General features: G+C 35.1%; 1 protein-coding gene across 3 annotated transcripts in view; it reads left to right on the plus strand.

Moving 5' to 3' along the window:
- The window catches only part of XRN1 (5'-3' exoribonuclease 1), a 104,089-nt gene that overhangs the window by 45,574 nt on the left and 39,865 nt on the right, over window positions 1-18,650 (plus strand). For all 3 annotated transcript variants that reach the window (XM_032346914.1, XM_032346924.1, XM_032346932.1), the window contains 7 exons: window positions 5,413-5,575; window positions 7,857-7,970; window positions 10,028-10,126; window positions 12,357-12,472; window positions 12,991-13,137; window positions 17,764-17,853; window positions 18,213-18,348. In XM_032346914.1, coding sequence (XP_032202805.1) covers window positions 5,413-5,575; window positions 7,857-7,970; window positions 10,028-10,126; window positions 12,357-12,472; window positions 12,991-13,137; window positions 17,764-17,853; window positions 18,213-18,348 — 865 coding nt within the window. The remainder of the gene's footprint in view (window positions 1-5,412; window positions 5,576-7,856; window positions 7,971-10,027; window positions 10,127-12,356; window positions 12,473-12,990; window positions 13,138-17,763; window positions 17,854-18,212; window positions 18,349-18,650) is intronic.

Raw genomic sequence — 18,650 nt, forward strand, 5'->3', positions numbered from 1 at the left:
CACCAGGCTCTCTGCTCAGCAGGAAGCCTGCTTCCTCCCAGCCTCTCTGCCTGCCTCTCTGCCTACTTGTGATCTCTGTGTGTCAAAAAAATAAATAAATAAAATCATAAAGTGGGTTGCACAAGCAAGTTTGCTGGAAAAATTTTTAGACAATAAGATGTTGGGATTAATAATTTTGGAGGTAAATCTATTACGGGTGATGTCATGACCCAGGTCATAGCTATAGGACTAGATGGCTGAAGTGGAATGGAAGAGGTTATTGGTGGTAAGGAGATAGTGAAACTAAATTCCTGTGGTGTTAGGTAGGTTATATATGTAAACTCTGAGAACATTCTGGATGATAGTGGGCATAAGGATAGAATGGAAAAGAGCATAGTAGTTTACTATGAGGGATTTGAATGTCACGGTAGGTTGTAAGGAGAACACCCTATCCTAGCCCATATATAGTATGAAAACAAATGGCTACTCCTTGAGAGAGCTACACAGAGAACTGATGATACTTCAGTTAAGCAGGTTACTATTGAGTATATAATAGAATGAAAAGGATTGGGAATTGGAGAAAGAAGACTGAAAGAAAGACATAAGAAAGTACTTTTGGGGTTGCTATGAAGAAGATGATGCATTTAGAAGATAATTTGGAGAAAAGTTCCAAAACTTTGTACCTCAAACAAGCAAGAGATGAGTCAACCCAAAAAAATGTGGTTACCAAATCATTGGTGACAAATGCCAGTTTATTAATAAATTATTAAAATACAGAATTATTTTTTAAGTACTAACTCACATTTTACATAAGATAAAGTTAAAGTATAGTTTTGTTTATACTTTAGAAAAGAAGAGATATGTTAAGTATTTTTAAAAATTTAATGCCCCGGGGGCGCCTGGGTGGCTCAGTGGGTTAAAGCCTCTGCCTTCAGCTCAGGTCATGATCTCAGGGTCCTGGGATCGAGCCCCGCATCGGGCTCTCTGCTCAGCAGGGAGCCTGCTTCCCTTCCTCTCTCTGCCTGCCTCTCTGCCTACTTGTAATCTCTCTCTGTCAATAAATAAATAAAAATCTTTATAAAAAAAATTAATGTCCCACATCAGTTATTTTAACCCTTGGAATCTGCATTAGAGAGACAAGCCCTAAAACATCTGGCTTTGAAAACCAGTGGGGCTTGTGACCAGGAGAAACAGAGCTGTAGGAAATGGAGATTGTGCTCTTAAAGAGTTCCCACATGGACTCAGTTATCCTAGGACCCAGGTAGGTTAAAAGCTGAAGTTTGTAAATTGCCTAGACCGTATGGGAAGGACATTGATTTGCTAACCTTAGGTAACTGTTGGAGAACAGGGGCCTATTGGAATTCTTTTCAGGGACTGGAGCATTGATAGGTGCCATTTTTGCATTCTTCTTCTATCTTGCTAGTGCCAAAGTTGGCAGGTGCCATTTTTGTATAGTAAAACAACACTATACAGCCTATATAGTAAAATAACACTAATATTGTTTGCCCAAGTGTACTTCAATTAAAAAAGAAAGAAAGAATACAGACTAGAGGCGCCTGGCTAGTCAATAGAATACATGACTCTAATCTCAAGGTCATGAGTTCAAGCCCCACATTGGGGGTAAAGTTTACTTAAAAATAAATAAATAAACACAGCTGTTTAAAAAGAGAGAGAGAGAGAGAATATTGACCACAACACTGACCCCAAAGCAATAAAAGTAAAAGCTAAAGTAAATAGAGAGGGATGCCTGGGTGGCTCCGTCCATTAAGCCTCTGACTCCGTTTTGGCTCAGGTTGTGATCTCAGGGTCCTGGGATCTAGCCCCAGGTCAGGCTGTACACTCAGCCAGGAGGCTGCTTGAGGATTTCCATCTCCCTTTGCCCTTATCCCCTATACATGTGAGCATTTGCACATACTCTCACTCTCTCAAATAAGTAAATTTTTCTTTTAAAAAGTAAATGGAGAAAAGTCTTCCTACCACTTGAAAATTTAAAGCTATTATTCTAAATTACTATTTTAGGTTTTTTTTCTAATAGAAAGTTTCTATTGAAGTATACAGAGAAAAGAATATACACAATGCATAAATATTTTACTTGATAAATTTTCACATGTATAACTAGAATGTAAGTCAAGAAACAGAACCAACAGAGGGGCACCTGGGTGGCTCAGTCCTTAAGCATCTGCCTTCGGCTCAGACCTTGATCCCAGAGTCCTGGGATCGAGCCCCACATGGGGCTCCCCGGGAGCCTGCTTCTCCGTCTCCCTTTCCCCCTGCTTGTGTTCCCTCTCTTGCTGTGACTCCCTCTGTCAAATAAATAAATAAAATCCTTAAAAAAAAAAATAGAACCAACAGAGAAGTTGTCATAATCCTACAAAGCCCCTTATACCCTCTTCCAGCCATTACCATCTATTTCTCCTCTCCTCCAAATGTAACTATTTTGATTTGTAACTCTAGAGATTAGTTTTTCCTATTTCGAACTTTGTAAGAATTGATTCATACAGAATGTATTCTTTTTGAACCTGACCTCTCTTGTTCCGTACTGTGATTCTAATATTCATATGTTGTTACATATAGTTTAGTTTGTTCATTTTCACTAATGATTATATTACATTGTATGAATATAGTACAATTTATCCATACTTTTGTGGATAGATAGTTGAGTTGTTTGGTGCTTTTAGTGAATAGGTATATATGCATTACTGTTAGGTACATAATTAAGAGTGGAATTACTGCTTCGTAGGATAATGCTTAAGCTCAGCTTGAGTAGATACTACCAAAAAGAGTTACAAAGTGATTGTATGCATTTACATTCTTCTAGCAATTTATAAGAATTTATTTTCTCTCTACCTTCAGTACTTATTATTGTCTCTTCCATTTTAGCCATTGCTATATAGTGATATTTCATTTGGCTTAATTTGCATTTCCCTAATGACAGTAAAAGTTGAGCATCCTTTCATATTTGTTGGTCATTTGAATATGCTCCTTTGTGCAATGCCTGTTCATATATTTTGCCCTTTTTCTGAGTTGATTACCTATCTTATATTAATTTTTTTTTAAGATTTATTTACTTATTTATTTTAGATAGAGCAAGAGCATGAGCACAAGCACAAACATGGGGGAGGGTTGGAGGGAGATGGAGAAACAGATTGCTTGTGCTGAGCAGGAGGCTGACTCAGAGCTCAGTCCCAGGACTTGGGGATTGTGACCTGAGCTGAAGGCAGATGCTTAACCCACTGAGCCACCCACGTGCCCCACAGTCTCTTATTTATGATTTTCGTGTGATGCTATTCTCAATTTCAAAGAAAAGTCTTAAATGATTCATTATTAAATATAATGATTGCCATAGAGTGTTTTTTTTTTTAAGATTTTATTTATTTATTTGACAGAGATCACAATTAGGCAGAGAAGCAGGCAGAGAGAGAGGAGGAAGCAGGCTTCCTCTGAACAGAGAGCCCGATGCGGGGCTCGATCCCAGGTCTCCAGGATCATGACCCGAGCCGAAGGCAGAGGCCCTAACCCACTGAGCCACCCAGGCGCCCCTAGAGTTTTTTATTTAATTGATATTCTTTATTAGATAAAGGAAATATCCTTCTATTCCTAGTTGGTTGAGAGTTTTTATCATTAATTAGTACTGATTTTGTCAGGTTTTTTTCCTGCATCTGTCAAAACGACCATATGATTTTTCTTTTAATCTGCTGAATTACGTTGATTGAATTTCAAATATAAATCTATCCCTGAATTCCTGGAGTAAATCCTATTAGACTATGACGTATTTTCCTTTTTATATGTAATTGGATTAGATTTGTTACATTTTGTTTAGAATTTTTGCTTTTATTTTTATGAGAAAGATTAGCAAATAATTTTCCTTTCTTGGGATATCCTTGTCATATTGGTAGCAAGATTACTGGCTAAATAACTTTTGAGTAAAATTAGTAGGTTTTCCCACTGGATTTTTAGAAAATGGTAGCAGAAGGTGCCTGGGTGGCTCAGTTAAGTGTCTGCCTTTGGCCTAGGTCATGATCCCAGGGTCCTGGGATTGAGTCCCACATCAGGCTCTTAGCTCAGTAAGGAGACTGTTTCTCCCTCTGCTTGCCACTCCACCTGCTTGTGCTCTCTCTCTTTCTTTAACAAATAAATCTTTTTTTTTTTTTTTTTTTAAGATTTTACTTATTCATCTGACAGACAGAGATCACAAGTAGGCAGAGAGGCAGGCAGAGAGAGAGACGGGAAGCAGGCTCCCGAGCAGAGAGCCCGATGTGGGGCTCGATCCCAGGACCCTGAGATCATGACCTGAGCCGAAGGCAGAGGTTTAACCCACTGAGCAACCTAGGCACCCCTTAACAAATAAATCTTAAAAAAAAAAAAGAAAGAAAGAAAGAAAGAAAAAGCAGAATGCTCCTTTCAAAAATTTGTTGGAAGACTTCTGTTTCTTTTTTTAAGACGCCGTGACTTATTTCAGACCAAGGCTACCATTGAGAACAATAATATATATATATAAGCTGCTATGGAAAAAAATATATATGTGTGTGTTATATATAATTATGTCATTCATCTATATACTATATATATATAGTATATATTATATAATATATTTATATAAAACACAAATACAAAAATTTTAATTATGATATAATGAGCTGAGCAGATGGTCTGAATAGTAATATAGGCATACTAAAAATTCAGTCAGTGAGGGGTTACTGGGTGGCTCAGTTGAAAAAAAAAGAAAATTCAATCAGCTAGAAGATGAAGCTGAGGGATTCATTCCGTCAGCACACAGTACAAAAGCATGAAGAGATGAAAAGAGTATAGTCAGAATTTCTAGTATTTCTCAAATAGGAGTTCTAGGAAGAGAAAATGGAAAAGAGATAGGGAAATATCCCTTGGATGAAGAATAATTTTATCTTTAGATCAGAGGTCAGCAAATTTTTTCTGTAAATGCCAGATAGTAGATATCCTGGGCTTCGTAGACTTTACAGTAGTAGACTTTGTAGACTTTGAGTAGTTTGTCACAACTACTCAACTATGCTATTGTAACACAAAAGCCATCATAGACAGTAAATAAATTGATGACTATGTTTAAGTAAAATTTTATTTACAAGAAATGGGGTCAGTCTAGACTTGTCTCATGACCGTAGTTTGCTGACCTATATTTGAGATTGAAAAGGCCCACTGGGGGCACCTGGGTGGCTCAGTGGATTAAAGCCTCTGCTTTTGGCTCAGGTCATGATGCCAGGGTCCTGGAATAGAGCCCCACATCAGGCTCTCTGCTCAGCAGAGAGCCTGCTACCTCCTGCCTCTCTGTCTGCTAGCATATTTATTTAAATTTTATTTAAACATTTGATTATGAGTTGGTAGTTTGATTATCATCCTAGAATATATACATACTCAACATACTCATACATATCTACGTTTCTTTTTTATTCTTTCTTTTAGCTACCTAAGAAGAAAAGGAATAATAATAAATGAAACATCCGCAGTTGTATATGCTCAGTTACTCACAGGTCGTAAATATCAAATAAATCAAAATGGTGAAGTCCGTCTAGAGAAACAATGGTCGAAACAAGTTCTTCCTTTTGTTTATCAAACTATTGTAAAGGTAAGTCTCCATCAAATCTCAATTGTATCTAAATCTGCACTACTCCTGCTATATAAAGAAAAAACTGTATCATATTTAATATTTATTTATAAATAGAAAACTAATGCAGCAATGCATTATGGAGACTATGATTTAATATCATTTGAAAAAACTGTATGTATAATTGACATATTACATTGGTTTCAAAGTGTACAAAATGATTCAGTATTTGTATATACTGCCAAATGATCACCAATATAAGTCTTGTTACCATGTGTCACCATACAAAGTTACAGAATTTTTTTCTTATGATGAGAACTTTTAAGATTTACTGTTTTACAGCTTTCAAATACGTAGTACATTATTACTGACTAAAGTCACCATGCTATACGTTACATCCCCATGATTTATTTATTGTGTAACTAATACCCCTTCAGTATTAGTATAACTAGTACCCCTTAAGCCCCTTCATGCATTTTATCCATCTCCCCAAACCCCTCTGTCTGGCAGCCACCAGTCATTTCTCTGTATCTGCTAGTTGTGTTGTGTTTTATTTGTTTTGTTTTTTAAATTGCATATTAACTGAAGTCATGTATTTGTTTTTCTCTCTCATACTTCACTTAGCATAATACCCTCGTGTCCATCTATGTTGTTGCAAATGGCAAGATCTTCGTTATTTTTTATGACTGAGTAATAACCGTGTGTGTGTGTGTGTGTCTATGTGTCTGTGTAGAGGGAGAGAGAGAGAGACCCCATATATACATGGGGGTAGGGTGTGCCTGCCAGCTTTAGCAGAGCACACTTGCCAATGCTAGCAAAGTAAAGGAAGAACACAAAAAAGAACACAAAGTAAAGGAAGAACAAAAAAAAAAAAAAAAAAGAGAACACAAAGGAAGAACACCTGCCAGCGCTTCTGTGTCCAGAGAAAGTCCCAACAGTCCCCTGTCCCCCTGACAGAAACTTTACGATTAGCAAATTAATGTTTTCCCCATATGGTCTAGGTACTTTCAAACCACTGCTTTTACCCTGGATCTCAGGGCTAGTAAGTCTGCACACAAGCCCTTTACAAGCAGAATCTCCATTACCTGCAGCCTTTTGGGTCTCCTAGACATAAGCCCCATTTGTTTTCAAAGCCAGATACTTTGGCAGCCTGTCTCGCCAGTGCAGTTTCCAAGGGTTGGGGTGCCTGATACAGAACACAAACCCCTTGCTCCTCAAGAAGGAGATCTCTCCTGATTGTGGGTCTCCACATCAGGGGCAGGGTTTTTGGCAATAGTATGTCTGCCTCTCCTACCCAAATCAATCTGTACCTTTTAATCTTTTGTTGTGGAGTTGCTGTTCAACTATTTTTCAGGTCTCTTTAAGAGGGAACTAATTGTTCCATATGTAGGTGAAGATTTGGTGTGTCCATGGGAGGAGAGGCATTCAGGATCTTCCTGTGCTGCCATCTTGAACTGTCTTGAACCACCACAAAAACTGTAGTCTTTGAAAGGGTTGTTATATGCTCACTCTGTGCATAATTAGGAAACTTGTCTTTTTTATTTATTTATTTTTTAAACTTAATATCTAATGAAAAGCCTACCATTAGCTTAACAGCCTACAGTTTTAGATTTTTATTCTCCAAAAAATGTTTGCCTGAAATAAATTAGTAAATAAATAAATAAAAGTATTTGCTTTTGTATTGGTAATTTTGGGTGTGATAACAAGACAAAAAAATTTTTTTTAAGATTTATTTATTTATTTATTAGACAGAGAGAGAGGGAACACAAATGGGAAGACTGAGAGAGGGGGAAGCAGGCTTCCTGCCAAGCAGGGAGCCGGATGTGGGACTCCATCACAGGACACTGGGATCATGACCTGAGCTGAAGGCAGAGGCTTAACAACTGAGCCACCCAGGCGCCTGAGACAAAATTTTTTTAAAGCATGTACTGATACTGTAATTTTGAGAAACAGTATAGTGTAGTGATTAAGACTGCCTGAGTTGACTTTTTAGCTGTATGATCTTGGCGGGTGATATTTCACGCCCTTTTGGTGCCTTAGTTTCCCCATGTGTGAAGTGAGGCTAATAATGATCTGTGCTATACAGGGTTGTCTTGAGAATGAAATTAACTAATGTACAAAATACCTAGAAGAATGGCATATAAAGTCAATACATTTTAGCTGCCAGTATTGTTATGTAGAAAATCTTTACATTTTGCATTTGCAGACAGCATGGTAATAACCCCATAGGAAGAAAAATTTGATGTCCAATCCATAGGACTTTTGACTGTGATAATTTACTTTTATATTTCATTCTGTGTAGGATATCCGAGCTTTTGACTCCCGTTTCTCCAATATCAAAACGTTGGATGACTTGTTTCCTCCCAGAAGTACGGTCTTTATGCTGGGAACCCCCTATTATGGCTGCACTGGAGAAGTTAGTTCCTGTTATTGTTACTAATTAAATTTCTTTCTAGTTCTAAGTGATAGTTATTTAACTTCTCTTCATTTAGGTATAAAATAAAATGTAATACTAAAGGGGAAAAATTCATTTGTCTAACTTATAAACACAGTATTTGACTATATATCTTTAATCTTGAGCAGGTTGGGGTTAAGAGGCAGCGGAGAAAGAATTCAAATCTTAATCTCTTATTTAGCAGGTTTATTCATTATGGTAGTGGATGAAGCAGTTATGAAATTATTTTAGTTGTATTATTGAGTTGGTGAAGTTATAAATGTGTTGATGTTTGAGGAACTCCAGTTCTCACATGAAAAAGATACATGTAAATATGAAATGGAAGAATGCAAAGAAGAATCTGTGGGGACAGATTAGAATTAAAGGAATTAATGTGAACTTATGATTTTAAAAATACATACATGTGTTTATACATATGTATATGGGCACATGTATATGGATATATATGTATATTTGTATGTGTGTGAATGCATATATGCCTATACATACATGTACTTTCTAGCTGTATTTGCTCAAAAGGTTAAGAAACAAAGATAATCTAGTAACAATGAATACATTTAATCTCCAGGTTTGACCTCTAATAATACACCCCACTGAAAGCTTTTCAGAGAAATGGCCCATTACTAGGCTGGGGCAGGGTAGGTAGAAGATAAGCTTTTTACTTTACATTTTCTAGAACCACCGGTTAGGCCAGAAAATAAAGCAGTGCTCAAAAGAATGATGGGACCATATCACATAAACACAGAAACCAGGTCAAAGGAGCTCCTACCAGACTGCTCAAATCTGGGACAGTTTGAGTACCAAAATAATAAAGTACACTAGTGGATTATAAACCATTGGGCTGGGGGGGATAGGAATTAATGATTCCACAGTGATAATAAATAAGCAAATAGAGAACAGAAGGGCCCTTGTTTATAGTATCATGTCAAAGGTAAATGGAGTGTGCTAGAGTTGGAAAACCATTTTATAAGCATTACAATAAAGATTGAATCAAGTAACAATCTCCATTGGAAACTAAATCTAGGGGGAATTTTTTTATCTGAGTAGGATATTTTCATGGCCTTAGAAAGTGTCTTCCCACAGACCATTAATTAGTTATGAGAGAAAAAAAACCTAATTGGACAGTGAAGAAATTGAGCAATGTCATGCACCTCCATATGTGATACCAAGGTATTAAGAAGGACACATCACCCATGCACTATTCTAGCTGAGAATATATGAGCTTAACTTAATCATAAGGAAACATCAGACAAATCCAAAATGAGGCACTTTTGTTTTTAAAGGCAGGATGAAGAGAGAAGAATGACCTTATTCTTCAAAAATGCCAATGTTATAAAAGACAAAGACTTTGGATATAGTCTAGATTTAAGTTGGCTAGGGGGTTTGATAACTAAATGTAATGTCTGATCCTAGCCTGAATTCTGTAGTAGAGGGAGAAGAGGGTTTCTTTATTATAATATAGGAAAAATTTGGGGCCAACCGTGACAAAATTGGAATATGGACAGTTGATTGAACTATTTTATCAATGTAAATGAGTGTATTTAGTAACTGTACTGTGGTTATATAATAAAACATCCTTCTTCTTAGGCTGTATTCACCAAAATATTAAAGGGTAAGGGATATGATATATGTAATATACCCTCAAAAAGTTAAAAAAAAATAATTATGTATATGCATAGAGTACAAATGTTAAAGCAGATTGAGTAAAATGTTAATATCTAGGTAAATGTTTTATAAGTGATCTTTAACCTGTTTTTATGTTTGCAGCTTTTTGATAATTTAAAGTTATTTGCAAATAAAAAGTTAATTTAAAGGAAAAAAACTGGCTATTAAAGCAATGTGTATTGGCTCAAATTTATAATATAATCACATTCATTTATGAATTCTAAGAGAATCTCCAGTATCCAATTTTACTGTCTTGTTGTATTTCAGAAATAAACATTGTTCAAATAAGTAGAAAAGTAAATAAAATGTGGTGAAAGAGACTAAAACATTGTGATTTTCTTTTTCCCTCCAAGGTTCAGGATTCAGGGGATGTGATTACAGAAGGTAGGATTCGTGTGGTTTTCAGCATTCCATGTGAACCCAATCTTGATGCTTTAATACAAAACCAGCATGTGAGTACCATAGTCCATATTGCCTAATTTAGAACTGATAAACTTTGAAAAGTGTTAGGAGCATATTTTTACCACCTCCTTTGAATACATTATAAATATTTTATTTAGTACTGATTAAATTATCTCACAGTTATGTCTAGTACTTAAAAATGAGTGTGGGGAATCTGTTTTCAAACTTCATGCAAATGTTCAGGGGGAAAAAATCATTGAAATCTCATTATTAATCTGTAACAGTTTTTATGGGTTATCATGTTCAAGCTTAAGAAGGGGCACGTGTCTTAGCCTATCCTCTGGGAATAGGCTTAGATTTTTTTTAATAAACTTTTCATAATTAAAGCCTACATTTTTAGTTTCAAGTAGTGGCCTTTTTGCAATGGAAGCTAAAGATGAACAATCACTAGAAAAAAAATGGGAAACTGCATTTAAATTCACAGCGTCCTTTTTTAGGGCCTTTTTCCTCTAAAGATGTTCACTGGCCTCCTTTTATTTTTCCCTATTACAATAGGAGGAGGATTCTGATATCTGTTGTATATTCTTATTGATTGATTAGATAATTACTTCAGCTGAAATTAATTCACAATCAGCCAGCTATTGATACTTACACTTTTATTTCTCTAATAGTAAAGTCTAAAGCTTTAAATGAACTAAGGGCATTGAACATCAGCATATACTTAAAGAAACATTATGGAAGGCAGAAAAGTCTCCAGATTCTTACCATCAGGTGTCTTTTGGAGAAAGGATTCAGAAAGCACAGTCAGGAAACCAGGAGAGTGTCCTGCTTGATAAAGATGCTGGAGCTCTCTGTTCTGGGAGTCAGTGGAGGGAAAAAATTATTTATGTTCCTTTATCCCTAGCTTTTTCTAGATCTGAAAGAGGCTGCCCACCTCTAAAGTACAGTGTGCTAGGCATGCCTTCTTCTCTATGCTTTTTCTCTTTACATACCTTATTAACTTTTACTCATCTTCTTTCTCTACCCCAGTGTTCTCTGCTTTTTACTTTACATTTTCTAGAATATTTGTGATGATCTTCATCAATTTTAATTATATCATAATCAAATATTTCTCAAAAACAATACCATTGGTATTTTGGATAGGACAATTCCTATATAAAATAGGACTGTCCAGTATATGATAGCGTAGTTGGCATCTTTGTCCCCTGGAGACTAAGAGGTAGTGGCCCATGCCAGTAACGGAATGATGTGGCCCTATACATTTCCAGATGCTTATTAGAAAAATAAGTAATACTACCTATGATAAGAGAACTACTACCTTAAGTCTTCCTATCTATTCTGGAAAGTGTATTTGAATTGTCTGTATTATTTATAATCCTAATAATGTTCTTGATGGAAAAACTATATTGCATTTTTTACCGAGGATATTAACATATTTTAATAATGAATTTATATATTCCATGCACCAAAAAAAGTTTATCCATTTGGGGGTTATTATAGACATAAAATATGCATATAATTGATAAGTGTTTATTATATTTATACACATTCATATGAATATAGTATATAAAATCCATATAAAATAAGTATTGTTATTATTATGTATTTTATGTCAAGATTATATGGTAGCTTACCTTTTTTGGTACTGGATTTGTAATTTGCTTCCTGATTAATTTAAAAATTATATGATCTGATACCTTTTTTAATCTTAGTTTCTTCCCTTACGTACATAAATTTAGGTTATATTTCTTTGACTGTATTAACTATAAGCCTATATATACTTCTTACTTTCATATCATAGTAAATATAATGAAGAACATTTTTAATTGTGCTCAGTAGCAACTGTTTTGATGACATACTCATATTTTAGTTCAATGTTAATAATCATCAAAGCCTCATTATGTCCCTAGTGCTTTACTAGTCCCTACTTGGAATATGAAAATTAATGTTTAAAAAATAGCTCTTGTCTGCAGAGTTTGCCATTTAGACTTACAGTAGACTTTATTTCTTGAGACAGTTTCACAAATTGTATATTTCCTCCCCCTTTCATTCATCCTTGGGAATTCTGTCCTTTAAGGAGAGAGAGGAGCAGAAAAATTCTGCCTACAGATCCTTTCAAAAAAATAAAAAGGGAAATGGATCACTTACTTTTGAGAATCCTTATATTGCCACATTCCAATGGTTAGTGATGTCTTGATTATCTCCAGATTTTAAAGGTAAAGAAATAACATTTGATGCTTTGTGTTTCCATAATTGACCTTTTTGTTTTTATATTTGAAGAAATATTCTATAAAGTACAACCCAGGATATGTGTTGGCCAGTCGCCTTGGAGTGAGTGGATACCTTGTTTCAAGGTTTACAGGAAGTATATTTATTGGAAGAGGATCTAGGAGAAAGTAAGTTTATGTTAGAGAAATTTACTTAAAATGGCAGAAAAAATTAAATGATAAAGATAAACTGGTTAATAATTTAGTATTTATTTTCTTTTATTAATTGCTCTGAATTTTCTTTTAAAATTATGCATAAATTCCTCTGATGGTGAACTTTCATCTAAATGGCACATGTTTTAGGTGTTTGGAAAGACAGTTCTTATTTTTAGCAGCTAACAAATTGAACCTTGAAAAAAGGTATCAGAAGGTGTGTGTGAATCTCAATAATATATTTCCCTGCGTTTTCTTATCTCATTCTCTTCTCTAGTTATATAATCTATTTATATGATTTGTTAACTTGGGTTTTAAAGCCTTTCCTCTAGTCTTTCAATAACTGCTACTTTGGAAATAACCATGAAAACTATAGAAGAACAATCAAAACTAAGTTTTTCTAAGAATTGAAAGCAAAACTTTGTATTCTTTGAACAAAATTTTAAAACGTGTGTGTGTGTGTGTGTGTGTGTGTGTGTGTGATTTAAATTCAGCCCTCATGGAGACCATAAAGCAAATGTGGGTTTGAATCTCAAATTCAACAAAAAAAATGAGGAGGTACCTGGCTATACTAAGAAAGTTGGAAGTGAGTGGATGTATTCATCTGCAGCAGAACAACTTCTTGCAGAGTACTTAGAGAGGTAAGTGCCTAATAAGATCCTACTAAGCATCCAAAAATGTGGGAATGTAGTAACTCTTTTACTTTGCTGATACCAATTTTAGACAAAAAAAAAAATGTTTCCTTTGGTAAAATGTGATGTATTACATATAAACGTAATTGTGTATCATGGAGCATCATAGCTGTTCGCAAAAAGAAAATAGAAAAATACTGTATATTTTTTTTAATTTTTTTATTTACTTGACAGAAAGAGATCACAAGTAGGCAGAGAGGCAGGCAGAGAGAGGGGGGGAAGCAGGCTCCCTGCTGAGCAGAGAGCCCAATGGGGGGCTCGATCCCAGGACACTGGGATCATGACCTGAGCCAAAGGCAGAAGCTTAACCCACTGAGCCACCCAGGTGCCCCTACTGTATATTATGTAAAATGAAAAAGGATGATGAGAACTGGCCCACTTTTATTTTTTTTTAATTTTTAAATTTTTAAAAGTTTTTGTTTTGTTTTGAGTAATCTCTATACCTAACATGGGGCTCAAACCTACAACCCTGAGATCCAGAGTTGCGCTCTCCACCAACTAAGACACTCAGGTGCCCTTTAGCCTCCTTTTACTGAAAATTTTCCTTAACTCGCTATCATAAATTATTCAGTATTTTGCATGTCTATGTTAGTAGTAAGAGAATTGGTACAGATAAACAAAGCAACTCTTCACACTGTGTATTTTCTGAGTCTTAAAACTCCAACCAGATAATAGATTACTGTCCTAAAATTATTGAATCTTATGCTGAAATGGTCTAAAAAATCAATAAATCTCAGCTCCTCATTTAAAAATGAGAAAACTGTACTGAGATTAACTGAGTTACTCAGTTACAAAGATTTATAGGAAAACATTTACTTCTCATTCACAATCTAGTGTTCATTCCTTTGTTCTACTGGTTTCTAACCCTGAATTTGAGGATCCTCTTAGTTTACTAGGGCTGCCGTAACAAAGTAGCACAAGCTGGATAGCTTAAAACAACAGAAATTCATTGTCTAACAATTCTGGAGACCAGAAGTCCAAAACAAAGGTGTTTGGTAGGACCATGCTTCCTCTGAAAATGGTAGGAAAGGAACCATTCCATGCCTCTTGCTAGCTTCTTGTAGCCTCACACATTTGTGCTGAACTCCAGGCCTCCATCTTCACATGTGTTGTCCCTGTACGTCTTTACATCATCTTTTCCTCTGTTAATGCCTGTTTTGGTGTCCCAAATTTCCTCTTTTCATAAAGACACAGCCATGTTAGATTAGGGCCTACCCTAAAGGCCTCATTTTTATTTTATAATCTCAATAAAAACCTTATTTTCAAATAAAGTCACATTCTGAAGGTAGTAGGAGTGGGACTTCAATCTTTCTTTTTGGGGAAGGAACATGATTCAATCCTGTGTTACCATCTGAAAATTTATTTCTTCACTTCCATATATCTTTTTTTTTTTTCACTTCCATATTTCTTTAAAATGTTGTATTTACCCTACTTTTTAATGATTTTTCAACTTGAAATATGCATTGATTTTGTACCATGAAAAATGAAGCTTTAGCTCTCTTCTACTACCTTCCCTTTCTATCTCCTCACCTTCCTGCACGTGTGTGTGTGTGTGTGTGTGTATTACCCCTTTCATTATAGTTGTATTAAATCTGTATTTAAGGTTTATTTGATTGAGATAATGTAAATGGTCTCAGGTGGACCTTGTAGATTAATATGGTTGCATGTCCTTTCTGGTACACATTTTTGTTTTCCCCGTCTTTTTTGATCATTTCCTTATTGTCTATATTCACATAACTAATTCAACCCTAAACTCTTTATCATAGCTGGAAGACTTTGTATAGTCATACAGATCAGGAGATCTCTCAGTTCTGTTTTTTTGTATAGACTTCCTCCTTGAAATCTTCTATCTTCTTGCTTTGATGTAAACTAATTATTTTCTAGAGCTATCACACAGCTGTCATTCTAAGGTTTCTCTCTACTTTTATCCTAGGAATTCCCTTCACCATTCTGCCTTACAGGATTCCTTTATTTCCTGACTTTCATACCTTTTTCTGTCTTATGTCTCCAGTTTGATGGAGCACTTACTCCAAGAGTTTCCTAAGAGAGCTTGTGTGTCTGGAAATGTCTTTATTCTTCCCTGACTAGACTTGATTGATAGCTGGCCTGGGTATAAAATCCTAGATTACAGAAGTTTTTCCTTAGAATTTGAAAAGTACTACTCTGTTCTCTTTTTGTTTCCTTTGCTGGTAAGAAGTCCTATGCCATTGTGATTCTGAATCTTTGTGTGTGATCTGTTTCCATTTTCTGAAATCTTCTCAGAATCTTCCCTTTACCAGTGCTGTTTTAATAATGTGATGATGTGTGCCTTGGTATGAGTATTCTTTCCTTTGGCTGTTGAGTCATTTCACACTTAAAACTGATGCCCTTCCATTATGAGAAAATTCCTTGTATTATTTCTTTGATAATTTCCTCCTCTCTTTTTTTCTGTTCTTTCTGAGACTTCTGTTAGATGATAGACCTCTGGATTAATCCTCTTAATTTTCTTATCTCTTCTTATCCATTTTCTATATTGTTATACTTCTGTTCTACTCTGTGGGAGATTTCTTCAACTTTATCTCATATCATTTTTATTTTTATTTGATTTAATCATTTTTAATTTCTCAAAGTGTGTCCTTATCCTCTGACATTCCTTTTCTATAGTGTCTTTTTCTCTTAAGATGGTAGTTCTCGTTTTTCTTCTATTCTCTGTATTTTCTATTTTCTCCAAATTGCTCTTTTTTTTTTTTTCTGTTGGATTTGACTGCACCTTTCATATTAAAGTTTTTTGTTTTTGTTTTTGTTTTTACTTCTCTGGTGCTTCTTTGGTGTCTAATCATATTTAGGAATAAGGTGCTAAAAAGCAGATTGGAAATTTAGTGTGCTTTGGTGGGGCTTGTCAGGTGGGACTTTGCTATTTTCACAAAGGGCCTCCAAATATCACTACTTATGTGTGTATATTTTCTCACAGGCTGGCTCCTCCAGATTTTTCCTTGGAGAACAGATATGAGGAACAAAACTGACTTCCAGTGTTTTGGTTATTAACTGGGAAAAAGGGATCTTATTATGGAATGGATAATATGAAATCCCTCCAAACCTCCTTTTAAATGACTTATTTCTATGGCAGCTAGAATAGTGTTGTCAGACAGCCCTCAGCTATGAGCTTTCTTCAGGGATTGCCTTACAGAAGAGAACTGCCTCACCTAAAGTTATGTCCCTTTCCCACAACAGCCACAGATCCAACACCTGATCTACAAGGAGGTGTGTGAGACCTAGCCAACCTGATTTCCCTAGTTCAGGATAATTCTGAAGGACCATCCTATTTTGAGATCTCTGTAGAACTGACCAAGGAGTTCATTAACAGTAGATGACAGCCCAGCTTTTCCCTCTTTTGCTTCCTTCCCTTTTTCCTTCCCTTCTACATGTGTTGATTCCACAAGAGCCCTCTGATAAACTTCCTTCTTGCTTATTTTCATCTCAAGAGTGTGCTTCCTAAAGAAGTTACACTTCCTAGCCTGCTTTCTAGCAACACGTTATATAGTAGTTAGACTTTCATCAATTCCTTATCATCTCTTTATGTCCTACCCACACATCTCCCTGTGCCTTGTATTCCTAAAGCTAGAGCATCCTCTATTCAACCTCTCCAAAAGATAAACTACAGACAGGTCTTGTGCTGGGGTGAAGGTAAGTAAGCACATGATCAACCAACTGCTATTATACAAAATTTTCAGCTAAAAGTCTAGTAAACTTCACCCTGCCCATACTACAGCATTAAAATGTACCTGGAGCCCTAATTCCAGAGCTTTTGCAGACATGCACAGTTTAAATCAGCTTGCTTGTTGTTGACTTCCCACCCTGGTTGCTTAGGGTGTAGCTTTTTCCTGTCTTTTAAACCAGTTAATACTTACCCATACAGTCTCCAGTTTCTAAAATTTTGTTAACAATTCATATATGCTCTCAGACTTAACGTTTCTCTTTTCATGCCTTTCTTGGTCTATGCCCTATTTTATACTTTACTCTTTTTTTAGTAGGTTGGGAAGTGAGCAAATATTAAGCACATATGTTCAATCTGCTATGTGTATTTAAAAGTCCTGCACTATTTAGGAAGCAGTGGTGTTTTTAGGCATATCAGAAGAAACTTTTAGGTTAGTTTAGTTATTAAATCTTGATTTAAAGTTTACTTGATTGAGATAATGTAAATGGTGGACCTTGTAGATTATTATGGTTGCATTGCCTTTCTTGTACACAGCTTTGTTGTGAAAATTAGAAAATGAATGTGTAGATACTATTTTTGTCATTTATCACCTATCATTATGATCTGAGAGTAGTTAGAGTCAGTAATTGAAATTTATAAGTAATTGAAGTTTATTACAGTTTATGAATTGAATCATTTCTCCCATAGCTACTGAGAGTTTTTTGAGGGCCTGTGAATACTTTCAAATCATTAGGCTCTATCCCTTATTAATACTCTGTGTGTAGTAATCAGTCCTCAATACATTTTGTATGTTCCCTTGGAATCCAAAATTATTTGATAGGAAGTTTATGTGAAGTTAGCCATATATATTTTCTAAGCAGTATTTTTGTTTGTTTGTCTAGGGCTCCAGAACTATTTAGTTACATAGCCAAAAACAGCCAGGAGGATGTATTCTATGAAGATGACATTTGGCCTGGAGAAAATGAGAATGGGTAAGCAAAATTTGTGGTATTTATTGGCTCATAGTTCAGCTTAGTAGTTCTAGTGAAGGGTACAGTAGCTAGTTTATCAAGAATTTGTACTACTTTTGTGGGGAGGGTTTTATATATTTGCTTTAAGATCGTCATATAATCTGTTTCACTTATATCAGTAAAGTACTTTTAAACTAATTTTGTGGGGTTTTTTAATTACTGAGAGATTTATAATTAGTCCCAATTAAGTTTAGTGATTAATTATTAATTATGTAATTGATATCTTTTATAATTCACAACCCTCGGAAATTTATTACACCTTTTGTATAAACCCTCAGAAAGTTTTAATTATTGTGAAAAAATTATTGTTTTTAATGTAGTGCTGAGAAAGTTCAAGAAATTATTACTTGGCTAAAGGGACATCCTGTCAGTACTTTATCTCGTTCTTCTTGTGATTTACAAATTCTGGATGCAGCTATTGTTGAGAAAATTGAGGAAGAAGTTGAAAAGTGCAAGGTACTAATTTTCAATAACCAAGATGACTGATGAGATTTGAAGTTAAATGGATTGTATATAATTTGACAGATTATTTTTGTTTCAACCAAACATGAACTCAATGATTCTAATTTATGACAGGTAATCCTATAGTTTAAAAAATGTTCCAGCCACTTCCAGTGGCCATTAATAAGTTCATATGAATTTTTAAAAATTCACTTTAATATATAAAAGCTATCACATTTAAATTTTATGTTCTAATGGTGTTTCTAATTTTAGGAATCAATATTCGGTAATTCTAGCCAAAATACAAAGTTTGTGAT

This window comes from Mustela erminea, chromosome 1 (assembly GCF_009829155.1).
Source record: "Mustela erminea isolate mMusErm1 chromosome 1, mMusErm1.Pri, whole genome shotgun sequence".
Classification (NCBI taxonomy): Eukaryota; Metazoa; Chordata; class Mammalia; order Carnivora; family Mustelidae; genus Mustela; species Mustela erminea.